The 24,889-nt window shown below is 45.5% G+C and overlaps 1 protein-coding gene and 1 pseudogene across 1 annotated transcript; one reads left to right on the top strand and one right to left on the bottom strand.

The window, feature by feature from the left end:
* Positions 1-498: 498 nt before the first annotated feature.
* LOC127198864 (uncharacterized) lies at positions 499-627 on the bottom strand (annotated as a pseudogene).
* Positions 628-5,886: 5,259 nt separating this feature from the next.
* Positions 5,887-21,356, top strand: C14H11orf97 (chromosome 14 C11orf97 homolog). Its single transcript, XM_051155759.1, has 4 exons — positions 5,887-6,156; positions 10,607-10,711; positions 17,909-18,034; positions 21,085-21,356. Exons 1-4 carry the CDS (start codon positions 6,018-6,020, stop codon positions 21,087-21,089), a joined length of 375 nt encoding a protein of 124 aa, XP_051011716.1. The 5' UTR covers positions 5,887-6,017; the 3' UTR covers positions 21,090-21,356.
* The last annotated feature ends 3,533 nt before the right edge of the window (positions 21,357-24,889 follow it).

Raw genomic sequence — 24,889 nt, 5'->3', positions numbered from 1 at the left:
ACTTGTGAGGCAGGAACTATTGAGGACTTGCTTCCCCTGTCTTGGCAGAGTTTGGCTGTCAACTCTGCCTGCATCCAAGCTTGCCAAGTTTTAGGCAGAATTCTGTCAGTGGTCGAAACGAGGACATTTTCCCCAGTGGCTGGTTTGCCACACTTGAAGCCATCTCCATAAGGAAGTTCACTGATGCTCATCACCATCTTTGAGGTAGGCTGGGTGTTGCCAGGAGTTAATCTGTCTTGTTGTCAAAGAATCATTAAAACAATATAAACATCTCTAAAGGCCATATTCTGTGGGACTCAGGTTTTTGAAGACCTTGTCTAACTATTTTACCTTATCCGTCTATAGAATCATACCAATCCGTTACCTCTAGGATGTATATTCTTGTGATATAAATAGACTAGTAATTGAAATGAACATGTTCAGTTCACAATTAACTTGTCTAACTTACTTATCCTAAACAGCCTGCAGTAGCATTTTCAAAATATTGGAGGTAAAAAAAAAAATATGGAACACTTCATGACTTTGTGTGTCATCCTTTCGCAGGGGCCAATTTTACTATATATAATATATATATATTCCAATTATATATCATTCCAATTTTAGTATATGTGCTGCCGAAGCGAGCACTCATATCATCTTGTGGAAGGTTGAGGACACAGAGAATATTGGGAGAAACTGTGCTTGTTTATAAAGGTTTAGTAGATATATTTTAAGATTTACTTTTTTATTTTTTTAATTGTACATGTGTGTGTGTGTGTGAGAGAGTTATGTGCATGTGAGTGTACATGACCAAACAGGCCAAAAGAATGTTTTAGATCCCCCTAATTAAGGGCAGTTGTGCCTTGCTGAGTGATGTTGGTGTTGGAAATAGAATTTGGGTCAACTGCAAGAGAAGTAGTATGCATTCTTAATGCCTGAGCCATCATTTCTCCCAGCCACTGCTTTTAAATGTAATGATTTACACCTAGACTGTAAATATGTATACCACATACCCACATAGGAAATGTGCATTTAAGTAGGCCACAAATGTGTTGATTTGATCTCCCCTTCGATATAAAATCCTGGGCTATTTTCCTTCTATGTAAAAACTTTCCCTTTTGTTGTTGCTGTTGCGGGGAGAACATTTCTCATAAGTCTTGCCCTCTTAAAGTTGTAAGTGCAGAGAACAGTGCACCCGCAGGCATAGTGCCACCCAGAAAACATCTGGGACGTAGGCATTTTCATAACAGAGACTTTATGCCCAGTGACCACCTCTTTCCCACTTCCTTCTATGTCCCACCCTGGACAATTCATTCTCCTCCACACCAGAGAGTTTAGTTGTTTAATAACCCCACATAAGTGCACTCACACAACGAGAAGCAAATTGCACCTTGTGGCATCAAAACACAAAGAAGCAAAAGTTCCTGCCATGAAAAGGAGCTGGTGATGTGCACTGCCTGGTTTCAGGGTTAGCTATGGAACAGCAGTACGGGGCAGTGGGCTATTAGTGGGTGGAAGCAGTCAGTGGAGTAAAGCTGAGATAATCCAGGGAGAGATAACAAGTCGACCCTTTTTTTTTCTTGAAATTAATTTTTTTTTTTAGAAGGGAGAAACAACTCATTTATAGGCCGAAAGACAAATCTTAGTGACAAACTCACAGTGACATGGGCAATGGTCAGGTTGCAGAATGGCTGGACAAGTCATCTCAAAGCTGGTTGCAATTGTCTACCTATGTGTTATGGTGATATTTAGACAGGTATGACTTTCAGAAATCATTTGCTCCCACAGTCCTTGGAGTAGAATGTTGTTCTTGCACAGAAAGCACATGCAATTACATTGATTTCTATTTATTTATTTATTTATTATGTATACAGCGCTCTGCCTGCACGTACACCTGCACGCCAGAAGAGGGCATCAGATCACATTATCACATGCTAGAGGGTTGTGAGCCACCAGGTAGTTGCTGGGAATTGAACTCAGGAGCATCTCTGGAAGAGCAGTCGGTGCTCTTAACCCCTGAGCCATCTCTCCAGCCCCACATTTAATGGTTCTGTGAAACAAACTCTGCCTATAGCCCAGGTCGGCTTGACTTCATGGTCTCCTACTTTAGTCTATAGAGCGCTGGGATTACAGGTATGGGTCACCACACCCAGCTTCTGAGAGGATGATTTTTGAAGGTAGATATCCAAGGATAACTAATTTTATTTTATTCCTCTCTCTCTCTCTCTCTCTCTCTCTCTCTCTCTCTCTCTCTCTCTCTCTCTCCCCTCTCTCTCCCCTCTCTCTCTCTCTCCCTCCCTCTCTCTCTCTCTCTTTCTCTGTCTCCTATAGCATGCAAGGACACATGATGACCTCTTTTTTTGTTGTTTTGTTTTTTCAAGACAGGTTTTCTCTGTGTGCCCTTGGCTGTCCTGGACTCCCTTTGTAGACCAGACTGGCCTCGGACTCGCAGCCATCCACCTGCCTCTGCCTCCAGAGTGCTGGGATTAAAGGCGTGCACTACCAAACTGGCACATGATGACCTCTTACCCAAATTTTATGAAGTATATTTTTTTGAGGACCTTTTGGGGTATTGCAAGTTATCAAAAAAAAAAAACTGTATTTTACCAATTCATTGATGTTGAAAATCCCAAGCAAACAAGCCCTTGTAAGGGGCAGCTTCTCCATTAACTGACAGACAGAGAAATAAAGCCAACTGCCCCTAAATTTAATGCACTTGGAAACATTCTATGAATTTGAAATGATGGCCACTTACTATAGAAGAAAGACTGGTTGGCTTCGAAAATAATTTAGGGCTGTCGGACTTGAGATGAGATGCTGAAGCGAGTACAGAACCTACTTCTCTGAGGATGCATAACAGCACAAAACACCCCATCACTTACTCATACCTAAACCTAACAAATAGATGAGGGCTCTTGAAACTTGTCCTAAATCTAAAGAAATAAGCATACAATGTTAAACATATCCACCTAGATTTTCACTAAAATACTATTAAATCATCTGATTTAATACATTAACTTTGATAATATAATAGCTTTTGGCTTCTTTTGCTAAAGACTTTGTGTTTTCACACCGAATACACACACATGTGTGCATTTGTGTGTGTGTGTGTACATGTGTGTATACACAGCGTGTGTGTGTGTGTGTACACAGTGTGCACGTGCACGTGTATGCATATATATGTGTACATCTGTGTGTGCATTTGTGTGCATGTGTGTATGTGTGTAGCGAGTATGTGCATGTGTGGTTGCGAGTGTGTGTATGTGTGTGCGAGTGTGTGTATGTGTGTGTGTGAGTGTGTGTGTGTGTGTGTGTGTATACATCTGTGTATGTTATTAGGTTAGGTCTTTGGTTTTGCCTCCATCTGGTGGACATTTTGATCTTTTTCATTTCATTACAAAGAGGATGAACCAACTACCCTGTTTTTATTGCTCATGTTTTAGTTGTTCTAGAATAAAAAAAATATAAACAGCTAAAATAATATATCCTCTACATTTTACCAATAATTTATACACAAAAGAATTTGAAGTGGCATATACGTATGGTGATTGGAAAATTTAAAAGGCAAAGTGATAGGCCAGGTGTGGTGGCGCACGCCTTTAATCCCAGCACTCGAGAGGCAGAGGCAGGCGGATCGCTGTGAGTTCGAGGCCAGCCTGGCCTACAAAGGGAGTCTAGGACAGCCAAGGCTACACAGAGAACCCCTGTCTCGAAAAACAAAAAACAAACAAACAAACAAACAAGGCAAAGTGATAGAAGAGAGAAGAAAATAAACTACCTAAAAACCGAAAATTAAATAACCTCCAAGTTTTTGGTGTTGGAGAAAAGAGGAAACCAAAATTCTGTGACTCTTTATTATTGGATCAAATAAACTACATTGTTTGTTATCACTCAAATTTCAGACAAACTTTTTGCTTCCTAACTAAAATATGCATTTTAATTTGATATTTTCGTGTTTGCATCCATTAAACCACATAAATGGGATAGAATAGTCCAGAAACTGACCAAACCATGCACGCACAGCAGATATCATACAAAGGGGTGTGTGCATGTGTACCCTACAGACAATAAAATTTAGAAACCTTGATGAAATATACAAAATGAACAAACTGTGTAGCTACCCTCAGATCAAGGTTCAGAATACAGCTGGAGGGAGGCCCTGCACACCCCCGGTATTTCTTTAAAGCGAGCCACTTCTGTGACGTCATCATCATTACTTAATCTCTGCTACACCATGGAATAACTTACTGTAATGTCACATGTATGAAATTCTCCTACATGTCTGGATAAAGGAGGAGTTTACTCACTCTTCTTCACTGTGGCCGTCTAAGAACACAAAGTGAATAGATATATCATCTTTATTCTCTGCGAGCCTTTGGTTCTGCTGAACGGCGTTGTTGGGAACATTCTAAGACGTGTTTTGGTGTACCTGCTCCACAGCTTAGTACGTGTCTCGGATTAGGGCTGTGAAGTGCCTGCGTTCCTCGTTACCAACCAAACACCACCAGCTCTTCAAACTGGTCACACACTATTGTTTTTGACAGGCTCTCACCACGTTGCCCCGCTGGACATAAACCGTCATCCTACCTATGGCCAGCTCAGGTGACCATAACAGCGGGGGAGGAAAGCCCAGCTGCTACGTGTCCTCCACCCTTGCTGTGGATGCCCGGGCTCTTCACTGTTTCTTGCTTTAGCAACCACTCCAGTGTGCGGGCTGTAACAGCTCCTTGCATAAGCTGTTGCTCGGCCTGATGGGTAATGCTTTGGGACAATGTTTCATGGCTTCCTCGCCTACTGGGATCTCCTCTTTTGTCATGTGTCCATTTGTCTATTTTTCTGTTTTCCCAGTTGGTGACTTGACTCCCCACACTCTTAATAGCTGACTTTAGTCAGGAGACTTTCTTATGTTCTATGTTCACTAATGTCTCATTTTCTTATGGTTAATGTCTTTGGTTGCTTGCATAGGAAATTGTTCCCAACTCCTGAGTCATGACCATGTGCCATAGTCATCACCTAGATGCCTTGGTGCCTCACCTTTAGGATTACGGTCTATCTTAATCTGCTATGTGTGTTGACCGCACACCACGTTCCGCTCTTTTCCAGATGAATATGCAATTTATCTAGTGTCACCGCTCAAAAGTTCCTTCTGTCACCCTCCCCCACCCCACCTGAACACGCACGCACACACTCCTTTGTATGATATCTGCTGCGCATGCATGGTTTGGTCAGTTTCTGGACTATTCTATCTCACTTATGTGGTTTAATGGATGCAAATATGAAAATATCAATCAAGAATAAAAGTGGTTGCCACCGGGGAGCAGTAGACACATCAGGGGGTGTCTCCTGAGCGTGTTAAAAAGTCTCGGAGAACTATTTAATTTTCTAAGATAAGACACATTTAACTTTTGTAAAAATTAATGCCACTTTTTAATGACTGCAAAAAGAAAAAAAATCGATTTTTTTAAACTCATTTTTGCAATTCTGTGGGTTTGTCACCTGTAAAATTGGTGATTTTGTGGGCTGACATAGACCGTGAGTACAAAAATACTTGTAAACGTTTGAGTCCAGCACGGTCTAAAAAGTTCAAGACAGCCAAGGCTACACAGAGAAATCCTGTCTCAGAAAAAACAAAAACAAAAAAATCAAACAAACACACCCCTCCCAAAAAATCCTTGTAAACTGCAGCTATTTAGTAGCTTAGAGCCCCCAAATTACAAATTTTCAACCTGAATTGGTTGAGATTCATGTCCACTCTTTGGAGCTGAGTCACACGCCAGTTGTGACTCTTAGTTGCCTTGTCACACAACTCAAGCACCTCTCTTGAGAAAGCCAGGTCCTTTGTTTGGGGTCTGTATCTAAGGAATCACAGCTCCTGATAGCAGGGCGGGGTGTCTCCCGGCACTGGAGAAGTCCGCAGAGTCCTTGGAGGCCCAGAGCATCCGCGGTCACTATGACAACCTCAGACGCCTCGCGTTCCAGAGCAGCCGGTTGCGGAGTTGAGAGGCCTGGTGGCCCTGGGCGGTGGAGACCCCGGTGTCATGAGGCGGCAGGAGGCACTGGTGGCGACAGCAGGAACAGCTGTGGAGGCGGGCCTAGACGGGGAGCAGCCGAGGCCCGTAGGGCTGGGGTGCCGAGGGCGTGCGGAGTCCGGTGGCCCTCAAGAGTCCCGCCAACAATGTAAGTTCAGCTCCAGCTTCAGACGGTGGGAGGGGGCGCCATCGGGGGACCAGTGACAACAAGGCTGGGGGACATCAGGGTGGAACTGGCTGGAGCCCTGAGGGTTGGGGATGGGGAAGGGGGGAGGGGGGATGGAGAGCTGTTGTTTGGAGAGCCTTCTGCGTCTCCTCTGGCCTAGGGCTATATAGAAGGGGACTATTTCCCCTTCTCTAAGGACTCCTGAGCCCAAGGGCTGGATATCACCCTCAGTTGAGTTGGTTTATGAGGGCATTGCTTTTGAAAGAGACCATGAGTTCACTAAACCCAGAGGAATGTATATAGTGATGTTGAGGATAGAGCTTGGTGATACGTCACTTGTCTAACATTCACCAGGGTCTAGGTTTGGTCCCGCCACGTGTCTAAGAACCACTCACCCCGTCCTGAGCATCTGTACACTTATACCTGTGTATGTATGTGCCTTCCCACTCCATGCTTACGTGTATCTGTGTGTGTGTGTGTGTGTGTGCGCGCGCACACACACGTGCACTGGCACATGTGGAAACATAATGGTCCTCTTTCCAGCTCCTTCAATTCCCCTGTCAGGACTGCAAGGTGCACAGGAGACAGAAGGACATGAAGTCAGGCAGGGCTGGGAACATACTTCAAACCCTTCGGCTCTCAGCTCCAGGAGTCAAAGTCCACAAGTCATTACCTGGCTTAGGACTTCACACTGCAGTCTTTCCGACCTCTCTGCCCATGGAATATGCAAACCATAATTCAAGTCATCTTAGACAGTCCTGAGGTGCTTGTAGCTGGATTTCTAACAGGGTTGCAGCTGAGTCCTTAGCAGCTGGTGAGAAATGATGCGCGGTGACACCATAGGGCCGAGGAGAAATGCGAGCTGCTTCCAGGGCCTCTCCGAGCTTCCTTGATTGCCTCTCTGGGGACTAGCTGAAGCGGCTGGGAGAGAGTTTGCTTCTAAATACACGTCATTATATTTACCCGCATTGATACTGTGTGTGTGTGTGTGTGTGTGTGTGTGTGTGTGTGTGTGTGTGTGTGTGTAAAACCCACAGTGTCATTCCTCAGGTGTCATCCACGTTTTGCTGAGAAAGGGTACACCACTGGTCTTGGTGCTTTCATGCAGCATAGGCTAGACAGGCAAGATGACTGAGTGGCCAATGAGCTCCATACTAGGCTTTTCTATTATATGCCATAAATAACTATACTAGGCCACAGGGAACTGTAAGAAAAAGAAACACCCAAGAAGAGACTTGATACCCTATGAGCATATACAGGGGGAGGAGGTCCCCCTCAGTCACAGTCATAGGGGAGGGGAGTAAGGGGAAAATGGAAGGGAGGACTGGGAGGATACAAGGGATGGGATAACCATTGAGATGTAATATGAATAAATTAATAAAATATATTTTTAAAAAAGAAAAAGAAACACAAGGAAGATGCTTAGGTGCATTAAAAAACAAAACAAAACAAAACAGAACAGAACAAAAACAAAAAAAACCAGAAAAACCTTCAGTGCCAACTGCTGTTAGAAGTCAACCAGTGTCAAACCCTATTCCAAAGCAAGCCCCAGAGTGACCCAGTTCTCAGCAGCCCTTTCTTCCTCCCCCTCTGGCCCTGCACCCTCCTGACCACCATGGAAATGAAGCAGCCGGCGAAGGCATAGTGTGTGGGCTTCCCCTTCCTTCCTCTTCCTTTTTTTCCTGTCTCCAATCCCTCTCCCTTCCTTTTTCTTAACTGACGACTTTCCCCTCACTAGCCTTTCATCACTCTCAACTTTCAAGGTTTCACAAATCTCCTGAAGCAGTTTCCTCTGCGATATTTTTTTGCTGCCTAACTGCAGTCTGTCAAGAGACCTGCACTTGGAGCAGGCAGCTCTCCTCGCCTGTGGATCCAGTGTGACTCGGCCTCCCTCCTTTCTTGCCAGGCCATGATTCTACACAGAAACTCTGACGCAGTTAGGCTCAAGTACCGCTGCCTCTTACCCGCGTGACTCCCAACCCTTAGGAAACACGGATGAGAACCCAAACGGGTCTGCTCATGCCTTTTCTGAGTCTAGCGGGTAAATCTGTGTCCTCGCCATCAGACGTGGCCCAGGCCAGTCTGCACTCAGGACAGCACACTCAAGCTCTCTGTTGGTTAACCTGGAATAAGAGGAGATGCCTGCCATAGCGTTGTGCAAAGAACATCATACCTAAAATATGTGAAGAACTGGCTTGAGTTCTCTCTGACTCCTTGAATTGTGACAGGGACGCCTTGTTCTCTGATGATGTAAGACTGTGCTGACAGACACATGTGCAGCAGTGCTCTGCACACGTACGTACCTGAGCATACGTCTGCTGTCCTTTTCTTCCGTCACACTCTGTTCTAGTTGTCCAACAGGTGGAGCAGAAAGACTTCTGCCTTTATGAATTGGTAGATGGTTTTTGTTTTTGTTTGTTTTGTTTTGGTTTGGTTTGGTTTTTTTTGAGACAGGGTTTCTCTGTGTTGCCTTGGCTGTCCTGTACTCGAACTCACAGAGATCCTCCTGCCTCTGCCTCCCAAGTGCTGGGATTAAAGGGTACCATCCCTGACGATGAATTTTTTTTAAAAGCAGGTATTAAGCCAACAGCTACACAATAATTTCATGCAAATATACAAATGGAGCAACAATATATGAAACAAAAGAGCAAAGAAAGATTTCTAGGCAGAAAAGGACAGTTCTAGGTTGCAGAACCAGTGAAAGTTTCCCCCGAGCAACTGGTACATATTAAGGCTGATACTTAAAATCTGAGTGGCACTTACTTAGGCAAAGAAAGGCTCAAGAGAAAGCCTGGTCAAGCAGAGAAGGTAGCACGCAAAGGTGGGATCAGCAGAGAGGACTAGAAGCGGGGGACAGCATGGAAAAACCAACCATGAGGTGCGTCTGAAGACACAGCCCAGGCCAGGAAGCACATAGCGCCATTCTCCTCTGTTCTCTGGGGAGACAGAAAGAATGCAGCGAGGTGTTAAGAACAAACGCCAAGCCAGGCATGTGGCACACGCCTTTAGTCCCAGTCCTTGGGAGGCAGAGGCAGGAGGATCGCTGTGAGTTTGAGGCCAACCTGGTCTACAAGTGAGTCTAGGACAGTGAAGGCTACACAGAGAAATCCTGTCTCAACAAACAAACAAACAAACAAACAAACAAACAAAAGAACAAATGCCAGCCCTCAGCTGGAGCAGGATGAGGCCAGCCAGAGAGGCCAGGAAAAGGGCCTAAGTCTTCCCAGTGATGGACATATATGGGTTTAATCCCTTGTTTATTCTAAGATTCAGTTTATTATTTATTTATTTTATGTGTATCCATGTTTCTGTGTATGTGGATGGCCATAGAGGCCAGAAGAGGGTGTTGGATCCCCTGGAGCTAGAGTTCTAGGCTGAGCCACCCTGTAGGTGCTAGAAACAGAATTCTGGTACCCTGAAGGAGCAGCAAGCACTCTGAATTGATGAGTCAACAGTTGTAATCTTTTTCTAAAATGAAAGTTAAAGATGCTTGGGTGAGGCTGGAGAGGCTTGCTGTGCAAGTGTGAGGACCCGAGTTCAAACCCCAAGAGCCTGTAAAGTTAGACATTGTACATCACCTGTAGTTCCATGCCCCGACGGTGGGACGGGAGGCTAGCACAGCAGAGTTCCTGGAAGTTTTCAGGACAGGAAGCCTGGCATATGCAGTGGCAAATAACCAATAAAGAAGAGACACTGTCTCAAACGAGGTGGGAGGTGAGGACTGAAACCCAGTGTCTCTCAACAGGCACACACACACACACACACACACACACACACACACACACACACACACACACTGCACTATGCTCTACATCTGGACACAGATCGGTCTTACCCTTTACTCTGTCCTCATCTCCAAGCCAAAAGTCAGGTGCAGAGTAGGTCATTAATCAGGATTTGTTGCTGGGCCTGATGGTACATGCCTGTAATCTCAACGCCAGGAGGCTGAGGTAAGATGGTCTCTGCTTCTGCAGCAACCTGGGAGACCTTGCCACAAAACAAAGCAAACCAGGAGCCCTGGACCCCTCCTTATTGATAAGTGAAAGTTCACGAAGGCGATGGGAACATTTCATATATATCTTCACTATACTTAAAGGAGACTCCTGAAGCTTACCTGACAGGCTCAGAGATTACAGGAAAGTATGAAGTCCTCCAAACCAGAAGTTGGACCATCCCAAGATATAGAGCCTGCAGGGCAAGCTGGCCACTACTTCTTTGGTTTTTTTGAGCCAGTGGAATTCACTGTGTAGACCAGGCTGGCCTCGAACTCACAGAGATCCACCTGCTTCTGTCTCCCAAGTGCTGGGATTAAAGGCGGGCGCCACGATGCCTGGTGACATTGCCATTTAAAAAAAAAAAAGTTATTTATCTAGGACTAATGACTAGAAGGCTGGGCAACGCTGGTATAAATGCATTGTGAATGCCTTTCCAGGGAAGACGTTTTTATACTGTGAGCCTCATAAGAGGATCAAGGAGGTGCTGGAGGAAGAACTTTCTATGAAGAGGGATGAGTGTCACATCAAAAGCCCTCCTGCAGGTAACCTTAGCCACAAGGAAGCACCTCTGCTAAACGAATATGAAATTGTCTATTTGATAGTGGGTGGTTATTTTGTTTGTTTGTTTGTTTGTTTGTTTTCTTTTAAGGGTTTCTCTGTGTAACCCTGACTGTCCTGGAATCACTCTGTAGACAAGGCTGGTCTCCAACTCACAGAGATCCACCTGCCTCTGCCTCCTGAGTGCTGGGATTAAAGGCATGCAGTACCATGTGCCTGGCGGCTATTTTGTTTGTAATGAACTGATCATCGTCAAGAGAAGTAAGTTCCTGGGAAATCTTAGAACTCTCCCTTGCCCACCCCCCCCTCCCGTCCAAATATACTTCCACCTATAGAGGAAAATGAACTAAATCTTCAACAAATATTTTGCTGTCCATCCTTTTGGTTGGTGTTCTTTCCATGTCATAGTAAGTAGAGCACGTTCACATGCTTGGGACACAGAGTAACGTTTTCAGGCACATCGATGTGGATCTGCTCCATGGCAGGGGTTCTCAAATGTTACATCATTTCCGGTTCCCTAAGAGCTTGTTAAAAATGGTCTTGTGGCCTGGATGTCTAGACTAGCAAGATCCCAGGTGATCTGTGTTCCGTGTACAGAGGCCCTCCCTGCCAACTACTGTTCTGGCAGAACGTGAGCCATTGAATTAGGTCAAACCACCCATGGACCTCATAAAAAATAAAAATAAAAAGTCACACAGCACACGAGTGACACAAGCAGGCACAGATAGCTCTCCAGATGGCTCCTGCGATACCATGTTCCCACACAGACATCAGTCTGAGGTGACTTGCCCCTCGTGCCCATGACTCCTTTGCAGCAATTGGTCACTAAGAGAATACTTCCTGACTTTCAGATAATCAAGTTTTTCAATACAATGCTCATGGGGTCCTGAAATTGCTAGAAGAAATAACTAGGTCACAAGGTGGCCCATGGGGTATAAAGTACCTGTTGAGGTGGAAAGCCTATTGACCTGAGCTCAGTCTCTGGAATTTACATGTCCTAACTGTCCTTCATGCTGCTGGTACACCACCCTGACAAAAGCTTCTTCGGTGGAGCAGGCTTATTTCGTTCACAATTCCTGGTCCTAGTTCACCACGGCAGGGACATCCAAGCTGGGATTTGAAGCAGCTAGACATCTCCAATCGAAAGCAGAGAGAGAGAGAGAGAGAGAGAGAGAGAGAGAGAGAGAGAGAGAGAGAGAATCCATGCATGCAAGCCTGCCCATTGCTCAGCTTGGCCTCTGTGCTCTAACTCAGTACATGTGGCTGGGGCTTTGCACATCAATTAGCGTGACCAATACAAGCCCCAATCAACATGCCCACAGGTCAACCTGATCTTGACAGTCCCTCACTGAGACTCTTCCTAGGTGAGTCGAGGCTGTGTAATGTTGACAGAACTAATCACTACACCACATGAAGGAGCAAAGAGAAAACTCCACGAAGATGCCCTGTGACTTCCACGTGCATACTATAGCACACATCCCCGCCCCCACACACATACAATACAAATAAATAAATAAATAAATAAATAAATAAATAAAAGGACCATGAGCCCAGGAACTGGCCATCTTCTGGAGTGGACTGCTCTGAGAAGGTGAGGCCTAGGACCCCTAGAAGTTTCTAATAAGAGATGCTGACAATCCCAAGGCATATCATCCAGATTCCGGGCCACTCCACGTTTCTAAGCAGCTATGGGAGTTCACGTTTCAGTCTCACTGTATCACCAGTGACACACAGCATCTTCAAGGATGCTTCAGGTCTACTCCACATGCTGTGGCTAGATGTAGCGTGACCTATGTGCTCTATGTTCTTAGTGCTTAAGCAACTTTTCCCCAAGTTAAAACACTTTGAATTCGGCTCCGTTGGTTTGAAGGGCCACCTAGAAGCTAAATAGCATATTTGTCATTCTGCGAGAAGGAAATGAGTGTTGTATCATTCTGATTGAGTGCATTTGATTATGAGGCAGCCTAAAAGAATAGGAAATAAACATTCATTTTTCTAAGTATTTTCAAATATTCACTTAGCATGCCGCTCTACGGGCTGCATTTTTATAGTCTCCAGCAGAGGGCGCACATCAGTACTATTTTGCCTAGAAACCCCTCAAAGTCTAAATTAGATGGTGTAAGTTTGTGCTTTAAAGGGCTCCTCCAGAATAGGAAACTAGTACCCAGAGAGAGCAATAACCTTCCCCTGCCTAGCTGCAGCCCGGGAAGCCCCTAACTAGCCATTAGACCTTCTAGCGGGCTGTCTGAGGACGCGGTGTTCTCTGAATACCTGATGGCACTGTAGCTTTTCCTTCCAGAAGACACATCCAGCCCAGGTTGTGCCTGCAGTGTTCAAGTGTGCGGTATTAGCTGTCTATAGCTGCTAAGAGAGAGTGCATGTGGCAGGCTGCGTCTGTGTCTTTATTCACCCTTTGTTCCCCTCTCTTCCCTGCTGTGAGTTCACTTTGGTCCCATGAGTTCCAAATGGCAAATAACTTTCCTCTGGGAAGCCAAAGCCTCTGTTTTCTCCACCATATTCACCCTCTCCGTGTCATCTGAGTGCTATTTCTTCCTTTTTTCCCCTCTTAATTCTCAATGTGGCCTCAAGGCCACCAAGCTCCATTCCCCTGGCTCTGCCCCCTATCTCGTGGCCACCTTTTTTCTCCCCTACTTGGCCTCTAAAATATGGATAACCCATCCCCTCCCTTTTTTTGAGACAGGGTCTTTCTATGAAGCCCTGGCTGTCCCAGAACTGTGTAGCCCAGGCTGGCCTCAAATCCACAGAGATCCAACTGCCTTTGCCTCCTAATGCTGGGATCAAAGGCACGCGCCACTACATCCAGCAACAGATCCTTTTCTCCACCTATTGCATATGGCCCTATAATAATAACCACTCCAAAATTCATTATCTCTAGCTTTTATTCTCCCTCCTCAACCCTCCGAGCCTGCCTGACTTTGCCAATGGTTGTCTGGTTACGTTAGTAGTGTGGTGGTTGGCACAGCTGCCTTCCAAATGGTTGTTTGATCAACCTTCCAAAGTTAACTGTTCTGAAGAGAGTTCTAATTCTGTGCTCAGACATTTTTTTTTAAACCTACTCCTCAAGGGTCTTCCCACATCAAGAAGTAGCACACATTCTGTTTACTTGATTGAGGCAGCGTTGAGAAGTCAGGTCCTCAGGCCCCATTCCAGACCACTGGCTAAGCTTGCTGACTCCACATGTGGAAAAGTCCTTAGTTTCCCCAGCTGGACTGTCAGCCACCCCCATTCCCCTCCCATCTCAAGCTCAGCAACAGAGTTTCCAGTGGCTTCCACTGTGGTCTCCTAGGTCTGTTCTCTACACAGAAGCTGGAATGGTCAACAAGACTAATCATGCCGCCTCCACACTCAACCCTCCTCCACAGTGTCTTTTCATTGTTTGAAATTAAATTTCATCCTCTGGGAGGTAGAGGCAGGAGGATCAAGATGCTTAAGGTCATCTGTGGCTATATCACAAGTTTAAGGCCAGCCTGGACTACAGAAAAACTGAAACAAGCAAACACCAGAGGAAGTCAGGCTCTCCTGCTCCCTGGCCATCTGAGAGAGTTCTAGGTCATTTAAGGTTACACAGTAAGTCACAGAATCAGACATCACATTTAAATCTAATCCCAAACTCATTGACTGCCTACTCAGGATGGTACTCAGGATGCCTACTCAGCCCTGTGAGGTTTATACCACTCCTCACCGGCACAGGGTTCAGTGTTTGTTTACTGTGCCTGCTGGCTCTTCCCCAGACTCCATGACACTAAGCCACCCTGGCTGTCTCCTGGAACACCCTTTTCTTTTGTTCCGTAAGAACTCTTGTTACCTCCCTTTGCCCAACATCTAGTTCCCCAAGATGACACCCACCATCTTCTAATCTTGCCCCACCAGCTCTCTCTGAGTTCCTCCACTGTGATCTCACCAGAACACTCCTGGAAAGTGTTTCTCTAGGCAGACTCTCTCCTGGATGTCCCATAGGCACTCAGGATCAGCACATCTAGGGGGGGAACCCCTCCTGTACAACCCCATCCCATCTTGCCAACTTACTCCGCCCCCTGCATCAGAATCCAGCAAGTGCAGGGCCTCTCCGGACTCCTTCCCCTCTCCAGGCAGCCAGGGACTGCATCTGATAAAGCCTAGATTGCCAAACCATTGTCCATATGCCAAGTCCACCCTTCAGATACATGTGTCTTCTCTGAAGTACACACATTGAAAAGTCAGGACCATGCCTGTAATACTTGACGGAAGCAGGGACAATCAGGAGTCCAGAGTCATCTGTGGCCACATACAGGGTTTGAGGCAAGTTCGGGTTCTATTAGACCCTCTCTTAAAGAACCCAGAAAGGGGGCTGGGGGTGTAACTCAGTCATAGAGCACTTGCCTAGAGTGCACAAGGTCCTGGGTTTGCTTCCCTGACCCCCCCCCCAAAAAAAACCCCAAGTACCATCAGATCTGTGTATCTACAATGTATAAGGGGTTATTGGATACCAGCTGCCAGGTCAAGAGCCTAGGACTCACTGAGCAGAAATTAAAGTCTCTTGAGGTTTTCCTTTTCCTGGTTAAGTCTCTGAACACATTCACACAGGGAAGCATGGGAGATATGCCTCAACACTGGCCGTTCAAGTGCTCCCATTCATCGCTCAGTCCACAGAGAGCCGAACGGAACAAAAACATTTTTAAAGATGAGTTTAACTTCCGTGTGAGATCAGCATGACGCACTGGCTAGACTCTCTAGGTGGTGGGAAGCATGCATGGGTTTGTAAATTTTAGATTTAGGGGAAAAAAATTCATGGAAAGGGTCTTTGAATAGAAACAGTCAAGGGTATGAGGAGATAAAAAGAACCTCTAGAAGGTTCTAGGACAGAGATTTGAGTCTTTTGTGACTGCTGCTCCCTCCCTTGGTATGCAAACTCTGAGGTCTTGCTGGCTCTGCCCGTCCCTTGTCCTCCTGCTACCTTCATAAAGGCACATGCCTGGAGCACAGAGAGGTCGTGTGTCCCCCCCCCCCCCAAAGAGCAGTGATCTCCAAGGACTTCAGTGTTTCTTTTTTTCTACTTCAATACCTTGGGAAACTTCTTCACCCCAATTACCACATCGAGCGCACACAGTGTTATTACTAGTTTCCCTATCGGTTTCCTTTGAAAGCAGTAATCACTTGCGTGCAACTTTGAGGTTTTTAACACGTCTAAGCATCTGCACATGTATTTTGAGTGTCCTCTCTGTTTGGTTGTAACCTCCAGCACTCCTGTGATTGTATCAGAAAGAATAGGACCAAAGTTGATTGATGCAACTTTTATCCGGTTCAGTGTGGCTGGTCTGGGGAGCCCTGCCTGTAGACGCTACACTGCTTCTTACCTCCTAGGTCTTCCGGTGGCACAGAGCCAGCTTGTAGCTATTTTATTGGTCTCTTGCAGGCTGTCTTCACAGGAACTGTGGGGTAAATACTTAGGTCACCAGCACGTAACACCTATTCTCAGAGGCCAGGAGCAGCCCTTTCCCTCTCTGGATAGGACAGGAGACTGGCTTGAATGGGAGGTGAAGATGTAGGTTAGATTCAAAGGGCGGCGTCGATTTTGTAAGATCTTGACAGAAGGAGATTGTGAAGTCTTCTCTTAAGGACCTAGAAAAGGGATGACACTCATCTTGATAGGCAGCTGCACCTCCCAGTTGGTGAGAGAGAGGCTAAGTGTAGCACTCAGCTTGGCGAGCGCGCTGCACTGCACCTCTGGAGACAGAGAGAGTTCACCCTCCGACAGTAAGATCACTGTCCTTGGGAAAACAAGAGCAACCATTTATTAAACACAAAGCGCTCAGTATGCATCCCATCCATATCCCAGAAGGTTCTCCAAGGTGGTGGTATTGCCCCCATTTCACATAGAAGGAAAGAGACACAGTAGGTTCAAAACAACGTGTCGAGGGTCTCACAGTTGGTGATGGGAGGGCTGAGTCTGAAGCCCCACACTGCTCGGAGCCCTGGACTATGCTCCTTCCTGGGCATTGATTACGGTGGGATCTTTTAGGGCGGGAGCAATAGTCATGCAAATGTCAGTGAGACTGCTGAAAGGCAGGAAGCCCTAGGTTTGTGCAGAATATTCACCAATAAAGTTCAGAATCCGAACATGTCATAGCAGCTGACCGAGTTAGTGAACGCAGTCAGTGTGGATTGGGCTTTTCTTTGTGGTTAAAACTGTCTCCGTCAGGGTTGCTATTGCCATGATAAACTCTATGACCAAAGCAGCCTAGGAAGGACAGGGTTTATTTCAGCTCTTAGGTCACACTTCATTACTAAGAGAAGTCAAGGCAGGAACTGATGCAGGGGCTGTCGAGGGATGCTGCTTACTGGCTTGCTCAGCAAGCTTCCTTATATACCCCAGGGCCCTCAGCTCAAGTTTGGCACCGCCCATAGTGAGCTGGGCCCTCCCTCATCTAATCATCAAAGAAGAAAATGCCCCCAACGCTTGCCCATAGGCCAATCTAGTGGCAAAATTTTTCTCAATTAAGGTTCCCCTTCCAAAATGACTAGCTTGTGTCACATTGACATAAAAACGTCAAAGCAATACCTGAAAGGTGGTTTTAGGATCTAGTGGGGACCTGGGCTCAAAGGATTACTAACACTTAGACCTGTGCTAACTGTGCAGGCATCCTTTTCAAGATTCCAGACCTGCCATTTGCCAGATAACAGTGTGGATGTCATTTCCCATGTATTCAGCACTGTACCAGCAGGATCCAGTGAATCTGTCATGGATCTTTCATACGGACAGTGAGCCACACCTGGCTCATGACTTAAGAGAGTCTCAAGTCCTCTGACTGGTTTTCTTACATGTGAAAATATTTCCACTTATTGAAGGAATTAACTTAGAATCAGATAAAGAAATTTAAATAATATATAGAATTTGTTTTATTTATTCTTGATCTTTTTGCTTTGCCACATATGCTGCCATATTGACTGTTTGTGTCCTTGTAGAGACTCAAACATAAGAGCATACAGTGGTTTAGTTCCATAATTAAATGCATGGCATGTATTAAAGATTACATAGATGACAAAGACCTACTGTTGCTGATCAAGTCAAATATGCCTCTACCCAATGAATTAAAAGTATAATTACCAAGGAAACACTTCATGCTGGTAAGAAAATACACTCACTGCTCACTGTTGTTGTCTTGCTTGTACAATGTTCACAGTGTCCCTGGACGGAATTTGGAGCATTAAAAGGAATCTCCCTGTGGGAGGCATGATGCCAGGACAGCAGAGCAGAAACAGTTCACTCCCACAAGCCAAGTACTATTCGAGGCATGGAGGGCTAAGAAGTAAGAGCCCTGTGCCCTTGCCCCGCCCCAACGAGGGCCCTGGGGGGATTCTACAGCTTCCAAACCAGTGGCACATGCTTAAGAACCCCAATCAACCTCCCTTCCCCCATCCTTGCTTCTGTCCGGTCACATTTTACTTATCCACTTTGTCATCCTGGGACTCAAACAGTTCAGCTAAGGAGCATACCACTACAGACACCAGAGAAGTTCATTTGTAGACTTCTTAGACGTCTGATTCTTTACTTCTCATGCACATGAGTTTCTTGTACACAGCCAGGCTCTTGGGGAGGAGTAATGTGCATTCCTTTCTTCTAAATGGGTGACAAAAGAAGGGTGAGGGAATTAAGGAGGCACACAGCAAATCTTTTGCCTGGATCCCTTGTTTCACTTATTCTAAGTACAGGGGTCACCTGTCTAGTGTACTCCTCAGGGAACATAAGCTTGGAGAGAAGCAGTCCACACTCCTTACTGTCTAAGTGTCTCTTTGTCATACCATCTTTAATAGGATGTGGGAAGGAGACAAAGGTCTTGACCTAAGAGCACTGTACACATAGTGTAGGGACACACAGCTGGGACATGACCTAAGAGCACTATGCACATAGTGTGGGGACACACACCTGGGACATGACCTAAGAGCACTGTGCACATAGTGTAGGGACACACAGCTGGGACATGAGTCCTGAACATCACTCTATAGCTGGGAGGTGACCCTTGTGAAAAAACAACAGCACGCAGAAACCAAGCATGCATGGGTGTCTTTTCTTCCCTTCTCCCTCTCCCTCCCCCCTCACATTTTCTTTCTTTCTAAAGATATTTTTGTTATGTGGGTATGCATTTACTAAGTGCCTACAGAGGTCAGAAGTCAGAAACAAGATTAGATCTTTTAGCGCTTGAGTTAGATCTTTTGGCATCTTCTGATGTAGATGCTGGGATCCAGACTTTGGTCCTCTGAGAGCAGCTCATGCTCCTAATCACTGAGTCAGCTCAGCATGTGTGCTCTCAACCAGGATGTGAATCATTCCAGCAAATTCTATAAGCACTACTTGTTTCAGATTCTTAAACACATTATTCTATTTAAGAATCGCCCCAGCCATAAGGAATAGGCACAATCTATTTTTCAGATGAAGATATTGAGGGACGGAAAGGCTGAAGAATCTACCCAGTGCTTCCTAGCTGTTGGGTGCAAGTGATTGCTTTGAACCAGGCAGCCCATCCCCAGAGCCCACGGCCTCAGCTGTGAGGTGCTCTGATGCCCAGAGTCCAGAGACTTGGGATCGACTGACCCTAAGTGACAAGTAGGCATGACATAAATACTACAAAAGAGGAGGCTAGAGATGGGCCTGTGAGATATGGATGATGCAGCCACTGAAAACCAAGACACAAGACTATAGGACAAAACCAAGGAGGACACAGCCACAGATAATGGCAGTAGTAAAGTAGTTGCTATTATTTACCACATGCAAGGCTGGACAGCAAACATTTTAGATAGCTGTGTAGCCCACATGATCAAAGGTGGAAAACAATAAGCTATATCTTCCAGGGCACATAATTTGGTGATAGGAATAACATTCTGACCCCTGGTCTGAGAGGTCATGTAGTGGAAATTACCAGCCTATGCCCATTTGCTTCCAAGACTGTACCATATCCACTGGCCATCAGGGCCAGATTTTGGACACCCTGGACAACAGGATGGAGCCAGTCAAGTCACATGGATGTGGTTAACCAGGCACAAATGCCAGGGCTGTGGCAAGGCAGCTTTAGATTCAGAGTGAGTACACTTATATTTACAACCCACAGAGAAATCAGTGTTTCCAGTAAACCTGACCTATCCTGTGATCCTAGCTGGACAGCCTAAGCCAGGAGGATCTCTGGAGCTCATTGGCCAACCAGCCTAGGCAAATGAATGAGCTCCAGGTTCAGAGAGAGACCCTGTCTCAAAGAACAAGGCGGAGGCCGTCAAGAAACACTTACACTGACCTTGGCCTCCATTATGCACATGTACACATAGTAGTGTGCATACACACTCACATTCACATGTATACACTCACCACACGCAGACGCACACGCACACGCACAGACAAGCACGCACGCCAGATCCAGGAAAAGTGGGACAGTGTCTCTCTCACCATGGTGTGGCTCAGTATTAGTTTGTCTTGAGAATGACCCACGACTGAAGGAGCCAAAGAATCTGTGCCAAATGTCGTGCACTTCATGTGCAGCAGCCACGTCTCCCTCTCCACAGAAATGTGTGGGCTTCTTTACTGTACTGAACAGAATACAGACTGGGTGCAGGGAGCAAGAGAACCTACATACTGAATTATGAAAGTGTGCATGCATTTTAAGTATATCCTGGACCCGGTCACACTTTTGAAGAGTTTTCTGTTTCCAAGAACTTTCTGCATTTGCATTCTCCCCCTCCCCTCTCCCTCTCCCTTCCTTCCCCTCCCCCTCCCTTCCTTCCCCTCTCTCTCCTTCTCTCTCTTCCCCGCCTCTTGCTCTCCCTCCTCCCTTTCTCCCTCTCTCTCTGACTCTCGATGTGTGTGTGTGCGCGCGCACGTGTGATCAAGATAGTGTGACTCTCCCAAGTTTAGAGTCATGGCTACTCAGTGAGTTTAAAGCTTGTTTTAGAGACTGCACAACATCCGCTGTCCTCACACCATGGCGGTTACTCATTTCCTTTCATCACTTCCTTACTCTGATCCACGTTAACAAACCAAGAGGGAAGACAGTCATGTAGCCACCACCAAGCTTGAACATGCCCATGAAGTACGTGGGTTTCCTAAGACAACTCAGACTCTGCTTCAGGTCAGGTGGGGCCCGAGGATATCTCAAGCCAGCACCCGAGTGATGCTGACACTGCCCAGAACCACCCTCCATCAGCAGGGGCTGAGGGGCTGAACTGTGGGTTCTCTGTCACAAGGAAGTGTGTGGCTTTCATATTCTGCTCTGCCAAGGACGATGACTCCAAAGTCACATGGATATGGGGTTAGGGTTAAAGGTCATCTCCTAAATAAACCACACTTGCTCACATATTCTTTCTCTCGCTCTAGGGTAAGATGGACTTATCCTTTCACAGAGATGGGACTTTCATTCTCCTAATGTCCAGAGACAGAAGAAACCCAAGCATGCTTCTCAGTTTAAGATGTATGGAAGAAAAGTTTTTAGCCTGGAATACATAATCAGTCCAAAGCCATGAAATACCATTGGGAAAATGTGCTAAGAGAAATATACTTGTTTTTCAGTTTTCCCAGTTGGGGTGTATTAGGCTTCTGTTCAGTTTATTCTATTAAATGTATAAAACTAAAGGCACAGCTCTTCTTTATTTCAAGTTGAACGTTACAAAGTTGTAACTTTACCTGTAGTGTACCTGGCTAACCCATGTCCTGTTCGGTGTAGAGGGTGATTCAGTGTAAATGCGCTCTCTCTCTCTCTCTCTCTCTCTCTTACTATAGATAGAAAATTCTTATGAGTTTAAAAAGATGTTAACAAGACTCTTTCACCCATTTCATAGAAATATACACACAATATTGAAAACTTGGAAGATAAGAAACTTTGAGGGAGATCTGGAGAGATGGCTCAACCATTGAGAGTACTTGGTGCTCTTACAGAGCATCTAACACTCATACTATGGATCAAAACTATCTGTAATTCCAGTTCCAGAGAATCTGACGCCCTCCTCTGGCCTCTGTCACAACTACAAGCACGTGGCACACAAACATACGTGCAAGTATAACACCTACATACATAAAACAAAAGTAAATCTTAAAAAAATTAAGAAATGAAATGTAAAGAAGGGCTAGGATGTAACTTGGTAGGTAGAGCCTTTGTCTTACATATGTGAAGTCCTGGGTTTGTGGTAAATATTATGTGTTCAGCACACAAGAGGCAGAGGCAGGAGGATCAGAAGTCAAAGGTCATCTTTGACTACATAGTGCGTTTGAGGACAGGGTGGACTACATGAGATTATCCCAAAGAACCACAAAAGAAATGCAAAGGGAAAATAGTTTATATTTGATCTTACAGAGTCATAAATAGCACCTTAATATATTTTATTCATTTTCTTCTATGCCTATTTGTTTTTACCTGTTTGACATCATGCTCTGGAGCAGTGGTTCTCAAACTATAGGTTGTGACCTCCTGGGAATTGAACCTTTTCACAAAGGTCACCTTAGACCATCAGAAAACACAGACATTTATATTATGATCATAACAGTAGCAAAATTACAGTTATGGAGTTGCAGTGAAATAATTTTATGGTGAGGGGTCACCATACATGAGGAACTTTATTAAAGGATTGCAGCTGTAGGAATGTTGGGAACCACTACTGTATAGTTTGTACATTTATTATCCTACTTAATTTAACAATACTTAATTTCCAATTAATTTACGTATTTTGAATAATTGCACAGAAATGCGTATAAAGCTGGATGTGGTTACTCCAGCCTATAATCTTAGTACCTCTGTGGGGAAAACAGGGGATTAAGGCAGGAGGATTGCCAAGAGTTTGAGGCTGGCTTAAGCTACATGGTGGATTCTAGGTCAGCCCAGCTACAGAGGGATACCTCTCAACAACAAATTATATCTACTTTATTCACGGATTAGTCTGTTTGCTAATATTTGGACTTTTCCAGTTTTTAACCTCCTATCAGCTGTGGTATAGCTGACAGTGAGGATTCTGTCTCCTTGTTTTCCAGTTTGAGCCGCCATGCCCTCCCTTCCATGGAGCATAGGCTCATTTTAAGCCCATTCAGTTCTTGTTCTCAAACTGAGCTCTGTTTCTAATGGGATAAGCAAACAGCAATTTGCTCACTGGCATGTCTCGCCCTGCTTAAAAATATTCATACTGTCCAATAGTGTCTTAAGGCAAGATCCAGACTTTTCCAGGCTTAATACAAAACTTTCCACGTAGCTTAAGCACACGCTGAACGAGGTGAGGTGTGTCTGTGACAAGGTGTGGGTGTGGGTATGTTTCGGGTGTGTTCCCTCACTGGTGACTTCAAAAGCAGCCTTGTGAGGCAGAAGCTGACAGCCACAGACTGCATCTTCTCAGGCAAGAAACAGCAAACACTGCTTAGAGTTAGGGCAAAGCACCAGCAAAGTCTCCAGATCTCAAGCGCCTAACTCACCATCCAGCTCGCTTTTCTGTCCATCATGCACATGCAGAGGGAAGACAGTCATTAACCCTTAATACCGATTTGCAGTTACCCAGGAGGAAGGACACTCTCATCCCATTTGGGTTTCCAAGGTGACCTTACGAACACGCTCAGACATTTCCGTTCTTCCTGCACTCTCACTAAATAAACAACCCACTCCACCGCGACTCAGTGGATTTCCAGCTTGCTGCCTGCTCTGCTCTGCTCTGCCCCGTTGTGAGCAGCCTCTGGTGCTGGCAAGCGCACAGCTCCAGGCTTTGCCTCCTGCTCTCCTGCTTATTACTCCGTGGCCAGCCTGCTTTTGCAATTAAAGACTGAGCTTACTGGTCGCTGCGTCACTTCTTCCCAAGTAGATGTATGCATAGGCTTTTCACACTAGCATCATTGATATTATAAGCCTTCTTGGTACCCAGCACGTGGGTGCTTCTGGGAACTATGATTTGATGCTGCCTTTTAGATACACATTTAAAAATAAAGCATGGGTCAGAGCACGGCTCGCTGGGTAAAGCACTTGGCTGCAACCATGATGATCTGAACTTGACCCCTAGAACCTGTCTAAAGCAGATGTGGTAAGCATCTGGAACACCAGCACTTTTATGGTGAGGTGGGAGGTGGCGAGAGGACTGGCTGAGAAGCTTGTGGGCCAGATAGCCGGGAGAACAAAGTAAAGTAACACTGGGGTCTGGACATCCAAAACAGCCCAAGCAGACACAAGAGTCCAGAAACGCAAGATCTCTATCTGAATCAGGCAGCAAGAACTGACCAGTCAGGGACAACCGCACAGACCCTGGAGCTGACCACATCTTTGAACATTCATCTTAGGTATTTAAGCAGGTGACAAAAATTTCTTATACTCAGCCTGATACTGATGGATCAGGGCCACAGAACAGACAGGAGGTGAACTGTAGCCCCCACCCCCAAGCCAGAATGTTAGAGTTTTTTAAGCCCCAAATCCACAAGCATCTAAGTGAAGCTATGCCATCAGTCAGGATTTAGGGATGGGGACTTGCTTAGGAGCATGTCTTTGTGGTACACTTATTCTGTTCAACTGTGGCGGGGCAACTTGCCTAGCAGTCATGTCTCAGCTTGTGTCAGTTACCCAGAAAAGTCTTGGGAACTTATTCAAAAAATGAAAGTTTTATTCAAAATGGCTTTAGTTTGGTTCCTTCTTACACAGTAGCAGAAACAAGAGGCTCTATCTCAAAACAAGGTGGGAGGTAAGAACGTTCTCTAAAAGTCATCCTCTGACTTGCCTGTTCTATCCTGGCCTTGCTGAGCCTCCTCGGTACCTATCAGAGTGTTACCCCAGTCCCGGGATACACCCTGTCGCTCAGGTTACCAGAGCAGCCAAGAACCACACAGACTGAAGATGAGAAGTAAAATCATAAAACCCAAACGACAAAATTCCTCTGTCTCATCTGAGCCGAACGCCTTTTGAGAAAACGACTTGGTGGCCTTGCTTTGAAAGTGCTCTGCCCTCTGCCCTCTGCCCTCTGCCCTCTGGTTTACAATCTTGCCACCTTCGTTTCACAACTGGAATGTTTTTAGAGATGGAAGTTATATGAAGAGGCTTGGGACTTTGTATTCATTAAAAATACACATTACACACACTTTATAGCTCACACTTTTTTCCCCACGTAGCTATTCATCGTGACCATTTCCCTAGGTGACATATGCTTGCCTTAATTGTGATTTTATATAT

The sequence above is a fragment of the Acomys russatus genome, chromosome 14 (genome assembly GCF_903995435.1).
Source record: "Acomys russatus chromosome 14, mAcoRus1.1, whole genome shotgun sequence".
Classification (NCBI taxonomy): Eukaryota; Metazoa; Chordata; class Mammalia; order Rodentia; family Muridae; genus Acomys; species Acomys russatus.
Note: the sequence above shows the minus strand (reverse complement) of the source record. Positions and strands in the feature narration are given on the sequence as shown.